Source organism: Erithacus rubecula, assembly GCF_903797595.1.
Source record: "Erithacus rubecula genome assembly, contig: scaffold_127_arrow_ctg1, whole genome shotgun sequence".
Classification (NCBI taxonomy): domain Eukaryota; kingdom Metazoa; phylum Chordata; class Aves; order Passeriformes; family Muscicapidae; genus Erithacus; species Erithacus rubecula.
The window spans coordinates 254720-263112 of NW_027636165.1; the positions used below are offsets into that span (position 1 = coordinate 254720).

General features: G+C 52.2%; 1 protein-coding gene across 1 annotated transcript; it reads left to right on the forward strand.

Moving 5' to 3' along the window:
* Positions 1–3671: 3671 nt before the first annotated feature.
* LOC306815401 (uncharacterized protein) lies at positions 3672–7236 on the forward strand (the record flags this gene model as incomplete). The annotated part of the gene is made up of 5 exons (XM_079331963.1): positions 3672–3699; positions 3913–4386; positions 5220–5407; positions 6408–6528; positions 7166–7236. The coding sequence occupies 5 exons, from the start codon at positions 3672–3674 to the stop codon at positions 7234–7236; spliced, it is 882 nt and encodes a 293-aa protein (XP_079188089.1).
* Positions 7237–8393: the final 1157 nt, after the last annotated feature.

The window sequence follows — 8393 nt, forward strand, 5'->3', positions numbered from 1 at the left end:
ATCAATCCACAATTTAAATTATTTCTTTTCTTTGCTTAGTTTGTTTTGAAGTAGTGAGGGGGCACACTTTCAGAAAAGTGTTCACTAAGCACTACTTAGAAAAAATTGGATTTTTTAGTGTTGGCCATTATTGATTAAAATATAATTTGGACTGTAAATGTTTGACCTCACTAGGCTACAAAACTGTGACATGTGGGGTTCCATTTAGTGAGAATTTTCCTGAGCAGCCAACGAAAACAACTGACTGCAATGACCCACAGAGAGTGCAAAGGAGGCCTGAAGAAAGAGGCTTTTCTGGATGAAGCAGCACATAAATGGACATGAGGGAAATAAGGGCCATGCAACATGAAGAGAGATGTCCCTTCTTTTCTGAACTCCTGTCTTCTCCTTTTGGCCTCCTCATTAGAAATTTCCTTGTAATTCAGTTGCTGGGACAATTTTTGTGAGGTTTGTTACACTGTGTTTAAAGAAAGACAAACACCATCCCAGCGAGGAGGAGCATTCCTAATTCAGGCTCTGTCTGAAGCTGTGTAAGATGAAATGGGAAGAGATTTTCTGGGTAGTGGGTTTCAATTTTTGTGAGAAAGCCAGCACACAGAGGAAAAGATGACAGGGCACCTTGAAAAACACTCACTCCAAAAGATGCTCCAGAATGTGATGAGAGCAACAATCCCTGTGCCAGCATGTCACCCACAGGGCAGCGGCTGCAGGGACAGGGCTGGGCTCCTCACAAAGGACCTGGGAGGAGGCAAGAGAAGGCAGAGTCAGCCAGAACTCAAGACAGGCTGGATGTAAGGAAAATATCCACTGTGTGTGTGGGATGAGCTCCTGCCATTCCACCAAATATACAAATATTCCACCACATAAGCCCTCATAGTTTAACCATATAAAGACATAAAAAACCAGTTAAACTAAAAGAGATGGAAGAAACAGGTCTATTTTTTTATGCTCTGAAAACTGTTTCCTGTTCAAGAGACTATTTAAATAAAAAGAACAAGTGACACTAAGCAGGTCATTGCAAGATCACCTTTGTTGGATTATATTGAAAAGACTTGGCTGTGGGAGGGATTTGCCATACTAGCTCTCCCCTGATTGTGGAAAAACAAAGAGAATAAAAGGAAAGAAAAATGCAAAACCCCTTGGTGAAGACAGCAGTGTGAGTTCACTGTCACTGTAAACCATTAATCCCTCGGGTAAAGCAACATCCTTCCAGGCGGCAGGACTTTAGCTCTGATGGAAATGCTGACAGAATTGCTGCCCCTTCCTGCTGCTGCTTCCATCTCCACAGAATGAGAAATGTGCCAAATCTGCCGCAGACAGGCAGAGGCAGTGAGACAGCAGCAGCCAGCTGGCTGGGAAAGGGGCCCAGAGAATGTGTGCAGTGTCTCTTTTCCTTTGCCCTCTCCCGTCCGGCCTTGTCCGCTCCCAGCGGGATCTCTGCTCGCGACCCACCCCAGCCCGGCCCGCGCGGGGCCGCGAGCGGGGCCGAGCGCAGCGCCCCCCTCAGGCCGCGCGCCGCGGGCGTTGTGGCCGCACTCGGCGATCGGCGCCATGGCGGAGCTGCCGCTGCCCGCCGCGCTCAACGCCGGCGCCTTCCCCGCCAAGCTGTGGCGCCTGGCGAACAGCCCCCGCGTCCGCTCCGTGCGCTGGGACAGCCGGGGCCAGGGGCTGCTCATCGACCGCTCCCTGCTGGAGCGGGAGCTGCTCAGCCCGGGCGGCGCCCACGGAGCGGGCGGCGAAGGGGCGGGGCCGGGCCCGGACTCCTTCCAAGCCACGCACTTCGGCAGCTTCGTGCGCCAGCTGAACCTCTACGGCTTCCACAAGGTGCCGGGCGATGCCGGCGGCTGGCTCCACTACACGAATGCCAACTTCGTGCGCGACCGCCCCGAGCTGCTGCTCCGCATCCAGCGCCTGACCAGGGCCAACAGGCAGCGGCTGGCGGCGGGGCTGGAGGTGCGCAGCCGGCAGCCCGGCCGCTTCCAGCAGCCGCACACGGAGCGGCCGCTGCCCGCCTGCTGTGCCGGGCAGCCCCCCAGAGCCGGTGAGACGGGCTGCGAGCTGCGGGCGCCAAGGGTGCCGTGGGCTGTGGCCGTGGGCAGGGGCCGGCACAGGGGCAGGAGCGGCGCCGTGGCTGGTGCTGCTCCGTGCCCGGCCCTGGGATGCTTGGGGAGCTCTCCGTGAGTGCGTGTGAGCCGAGGGCTCGGTCGTGGTCAGACCCAGGGGGAGGGAGCCTCCTGGTCCTTTGGAATAGAAGGGAAGAGACCTGGCAGTTGGGTTTCTGGCAGTTGCTTCCTGCCAAGGAATGGCAGCAGGACAGTTTCCCAAGACAGTTGAACCAACAGGGGAGAGCTAAGCTTGCAAGGAACTGGGTGTTGAATAGCCCCAGAACATATTTGTTTCTTCCTTTACTTCTTTCTCACCCTGCTTGGGAGGATGGGAGCTTTTATCTTCCCTGGCTGAATTAAGGTTGCTGCCGAAGGCCTTGCAAAGCCCAATAGTGACCCAGCCTTCCCTTTGCTTCCTTTCTTCTTCCCTCACTGCTGCACAGCTCCCTCAGGCCAGAACCTCGCTGCTGCTGCTGCTGCTGCTGCCTCACGGGAGGATTCAGAGCTGCATCCAGGCCCTTCCAGGGGATGTGCAGGTGCTCAGGAGTCTGAGGCTTCCCCACCAGCTGCCAAGAAAGTCTGTGCCTCCTCTGGACTTTCTGGGGCTTCACCAGTGGAACCATCAAGGGAGCTCATCCGCAAATTTAATCTGCGCAAGCTCACCATTCCGCTGGTTCGCATCGACCCTGAAGCTGCCTGCAGGGCCCTTCGAGAGGGCAGCAGCTGCAAATCTTCAGAGCAGCACAGCCCAGCCAATGACCCATCAGGTATGGAAAGAGTTTCTACCCTTGCTTTCCAAACAGATCCTGTTTAGTGACCCTTTGAAGTATCTTCCTGCAGTGCCCTGTCATGGTTAGATATGAAGTGAGAATCAGGTAGAAAGTGCCAAGTATCCTAGGAACAGGGACCATGAAAACTGATTCTCTGTCTGTTATTGTTGTTCTTGCTGCAGATTTGGAGGATGTTCTGGGCATTTTCCAGACAGGCTGTCTTTAAAGGTAGAAGGGTGAAGTGAAAATTATTGCCTGACAAGTGGTCAGTGTTGGCTGAACTCCCCTTTCTTTGAGTGAAGCCAAACAAGGATGGGGATAGGATGCAGCAGCTGTTTAAGACTGTCTGCCCTGAAAATCAAGCTGTGCCATTGAAATCTCAGCTGGGTTCCCAGAACAGCTCCAGCTGCAGAATTCGGCCTCACTCATAAGGTTGCTTTTTTTAATAAACTCACAGTTTGATTTCACTGTGTGTGCCTGAAGATCTGGGCTCTCCCTGGGTGAATCCACTTGCTGTGGCCATTTGTGATGAGAAACCTAAGCAGCTGAATCCAAAAGCTGATGGGGAGATAGGAAAGGCTGTGATTCTAAAGTTTTTATTCCCTTTGGAGCGGAGGAGATAAGACCTGGCAGTTGGGTTTCTGGCAGTTGCTTCCTGCCAAGGAATGGCAGCAGGACAGTTTCCCAAGACAGTTGAACCAACAGCGGAGAGTTAAGCAGGCAAGGAACTGGGTGTTGAATAGCCCTAGAACCTGTTTTTTACTTCCATTATTTCTTTCTCACTCTGCTTGGGAGGATGGGAGTTTTTGTCTTCCCTGGCAGAAGTGCAGTTGCTGCCAAAGGCCATGCAAAGCCCAATAGTGACCCAGCCTTCCCTTTGCTTCCTTTCTTCTTCCCTCACTGCTGCACAGCTCCCTCAGGCCACAACCTCACTGCTGCTGCTGCTGCTGCTGCTGCCTCACGGGAGGATTCAGAGCTGCATCCAGGCCCTTCCAGGGGATGTGCAGGTGCTCAGGAGTCTGAGGCTTCCTCACCAGCTGCCAAGAAAGTCTGTGCCTCCTCTGGACTTTCTGGGGCTTCACCAGTGGAACCATCAAGGGAGCTCATCCGCAAATTTAATCTGCGCAAGCTCACCATTCCGCTGGTTCGCATCGACCCTGAAGCTGCCTGCAGGGCCCTTCGAGAGGGCAGCAGCTGCAAATCTTCAGAGCAGCACAGCCCAGCCAACAGTGCTGCCTCACCTGGGGATTCAGAGGTGCCTCCAGGCCCCTCCAGGATGAGTGCAGCTGCTCAAGTGTGTGAGGCTTCCCCAGAACCTCCTGAGGAAGAGTTTGTCACCTCTGGACCTCTTGGGGCTTCATCAGTGGAGCCAGGCACAGACACATTTCAATTCCAGCCTGAGCCTGTCATTCCACGAGGTCCCGTGAACCACCAAAGCACTTTGGTGACAGTTCCAGAGAGCAGCAGCTGCACATTTCCTGAGCAGCACTTGCCATCCTACTGGCCATCAGGTAGGGGAAGAGTTTCTATCCTTGCTTTTCAGAACAATCATGAAAATTGACTGAAATATTTTCCTGCTGTGCTCTGTCATGGGTTGATCTCAAGTGCAAGTCAGGTAGAAATGTCAAGTGTGCTAGGAAATACAACCATGACAACAAAATTAATCTCAATCTGCTTTTTCTGTCCTTGCTGCCGTTTTGGAGTGGGTTCTTTGCATTTTCCAGACAGCCTCTCTGTAGGGGTGCAAGGGCAAGGCAAATAACCTTTGTCCACGACTGGTCAGTGTCAGGTAAACTCTTTTTTGGAATGAAGTCAAACTAGGACCCTGATAGGATATTGAGAGTTTGCAGGTTGTCTCTCCTTCAGATAATGTTATTAAAATTCCATGAGCTCTGTGCATCCCTGGAGCAGCTGCAGCTATAGAATTCAGCCTCACCCACAAGGATACTTTTTAGAAGAAACTCACAGTTTAAGTTTAGGATGTGTGTCTGCAGATGTGGGCTCTTCCTTGGTGAATCCGCTTTCTGTGGTCTGTTATTATGAGAAACTGCAAAGCCACCAACTCCAAAAGCTGATGGGGAGATAGAAAAGGCAGTGATTATAAAGTGCTTTTGTGTATATGTAGATCAATTTTAAAATCCATCCTTTCATATACATACACATAATTTAGAAGAAAGATTTTTAAGAGGGAGAACTCACTCTCCCAATTCCCTGTGAAGTTTGAGTACATTTCTGGAATTGAGGTTGCTGTGTGCTTCCTGTGGTGTTTGATCCAAGGCAGCATAGAGCTCCGTGTCCCAAAGCCACATTCTGGAGCCTGACCAATGTGTTTGAACTCTTGCAGCCACTCCAGGCACTTCAGCCCCCAGTGCTGCAGCTGGCTATGCTGGTTATGCACCATGGAGAGCCCCCAGGTGGCTCTGGGATACTCCTGGGGAAGAGGAATTGCCCCCGCTGGATCTGGACATGGTGCTTGAGACACTGGAGGAGATGCTTTCGTCCTCCCCGCCTGAAAGGTCTCCCTCTGCTCAGGTAACTCTGCTGAACAGGGATGAAAGGGACTGACTGGGAGCTTTTACAAGTTGTTACTTGGCTGAGAAGCAAAGGCTTCTTGAATTCAGTTGTGAATGGACAGGGAAGGATTTTCTTGGTAAAGTAAGGTTTCTAAGAGAAGAGGAATGAGAAAATCACTCCCCTGAGTGAGGATGAGAGGTGTGAGCCTGTGTTGGCCAAGTTTGAGTGCTCCTTTTCCTGGGAAGAATTCCTCCTGTGGGGCCATTTGTGATGAGGAAGTGAAAGCTTTGTGCATTCTACCAGTCTTTGTTTGATGGGAAAGAAGAGAAGAGTGTTTGGAGAATGGCACTGAAGGCAAAGTGTCCCATGCAGGGAGGGGCATGTGAGAGGTGCCTCTGTTGCAGCAGCTGATGTGGGCTCTGCCTCTTTTGTGTTGGAAGGCCAAGGCAAAGCAAGGGCTGGGCTGCAGCTGCTGCTGCTGTGTGAGCCCTGCCGTGTGTGTAGGTGCTCCCAGAGCCATGTTTGGGGATGGGCTGGAGCTGCAGCTTTCTTGTCCTCTCAGTAAGGTGGTGCCTGCAGTCCAGTTTCTATCTGGGAAATCCTTAGCTGGACAAACTGCCCAGTCTTGCTCTCCATGTTCCAGAGCTCAATCACCTTGCTGTTGGGCATCTGTATGGGAAGAGATGTGTGTTCCCATGCAGTCTCTGCAAAGCTGCAGCCTGGATGAGACTGTTCTGCACAGGGCTGTGGAGGGAGGAGCACCTCCCTGATCCAGGAACTGGCAGGACTCCTTCCTTAGCAGCCATCCATGTGTTCAGTGTCACCCCCACACTCAGCATTGTCAGCTTTGACAGCTTTTGGACCGTGTTGGAGGAGTCAAATCTGACTTTTGAAGGTGTTTGTGGCCCAGATTTCTTGTTAGGAACAAGAGGTTAGGTATGTGAGGCATGGAGTTGTTGAACCAGATGTATTGTGTGGCTGGTGAGAAGGGTTTATTTCTTTCTGTTTCTCTTTCAAGGGGAATATTAATGTTGCCTCTGAGCCTTCAGGAGGGGAGCCTGTGAACAACGCTGCAGCAGAGGGAGGTTTGCCTGGCACTGAGAGCTCTGGGAACAGTTCCCAGGAACCCGAGGAGCTTGGTAAGGAGAGAGCCCCCATTGGTTTAGAGAGATGTGAGAGGGCTGCTCTGAGCCTGCCTCTGACAGGCAGGGAGATCAGAAGAGTTGAGTTCTTGGTTTCAGGGTTGGTGTTTCCCATGCCTTTAGTTCAAATCCTGCACTGAGACAACCTCCCCAAGCCCTGCCCTCCTCGCTTCTCCAGAGGCTCTGACACTGAGTCCTCTGGTGTGGCAAGAGAGCCAGGAATAAACCTGACCTTGTGGGATTTGTGTCACCAAGCTGGGTATCCCAATTTGGATTCATAACTCAGCTCACAGCACCCTTCAGTCTCAGCCATTTCAGTGAGGACTGAGGTCTCTCTGTCAGCACAGAGAAAGAACAAGGCTGGGCTTCTTTGTGGGAGCTGGGACTGTGTGTTTCAAGCTCTCATGGGAGCCATTTGTACTGCGAGTGCTGTGAGTTTATTGGGAAACTTCAGAAGTTGAGAAGTTTTGAAAACTTGGAAGGATTCCAGCTCTTTAAAGAGCAGGCCTGAAATTCCCAATAGAGAGTCTGCCTTCCAGGCCATCTCTTACAGTCTTTGACAGAAGGACAGTAACTTCCAAAGGGAAAGATGGACAGAGGCCAATATTGACTGGGTGTTCCCTTTGCTTCCCAGATATCCATCTGATCTACCTTGCCAGGAGGGCTGCCCTGCGTGCCAGGGAGAAACCGGGGAAGAGCCTGTGACCATCGGGCAGGTGGAACTCCTCTGTTTATAGATACATTTAGAGACTTCTATAGTTATATGTAGTTACTTGTATAGATTTTCAGATTTGCATATATATATGTATAGGGTAATATTAATATATATATATGTTATTATTTTTATTACTAGTAATGCATTTTAATAACTATTAATTAAATATTTATATTTATATTTATATTTATATTTATATTTATATTTATATTTATATTTATATTTATATTTATATTTATATTTATATTTATACATATTTCTTTAGTTAAAGGTAAACAGAATTTAGATCCACAGATTGAGCTGTGTAGGGCTAGGGTGCATTTTTAAGGTGTTTCCCCTCTCTGATTCCTTTTCCATCTCTTGTTTGTCCCCTGTGCCCCTCTGTCCCCTCTTCCTGTGCTGGTCCGAGCTGGGGCCGGGCTGGGCGGAGCAGCAGTTCCAGCCCCGGGTGTCCCTGGAGCGGTGGGAGCTGCCGGTGGCCCCAGGCAGAGTCCCCTGAGGAGCTGCTGAGGGACGGTGAGACTGAGGGGCTGAGGAGGTGCTGGCACTGAAGGGACGGTGACCTTGAGGTGCTGCTGGGGCTGGGGGTGTGGGGCAGCAGAGGGCAATGGTGGTACTGAGGGGACAGGGAAGTGGCACAGGCTGAGGGGGTGAAGGGTCTGAGGGGATGGGATGGGTCAGAAGGGACTGAGGGGGGTGAGAGGACTGTGGGGTCTGAAGAAACTGAAGGGGACTCGGGGTTTGCCGAGAGCATGGCGGGGCTGAGGGGATGGAGGGGCCAGCAGGGAGCACAGAGGGGTCCGGGACTGCAGCTCTGCCAGGCCTTGAACCAATTCCTGAGCCTCTGATTTTGCCACAGCTGCACTGAAGACCATGAAGACAGCAGGAGGACAGCTGACAGGAGCCAGCAGGGAGAAGCCTGAAGGCCCGAGCAAGAGCAGGAGCAGGAGCTGCTGCTGGCACAGAGGCTGGTGAGGCCCCAGGGCCGGTGGGGCAGGGTGGGGTGAGGGTGCCGTGGGCTGTGGCCGTGGGCAGTGCCCGGCACAGGGGCAGGAGCGGCCCTGCCCGTGCTGGGGCTGCTCGGCGCAGCTGCCCCGGCCGGCACAGGGGCTGTCCTGGGGCAAGGCAGCTGTGCCGGCAGGGCCCG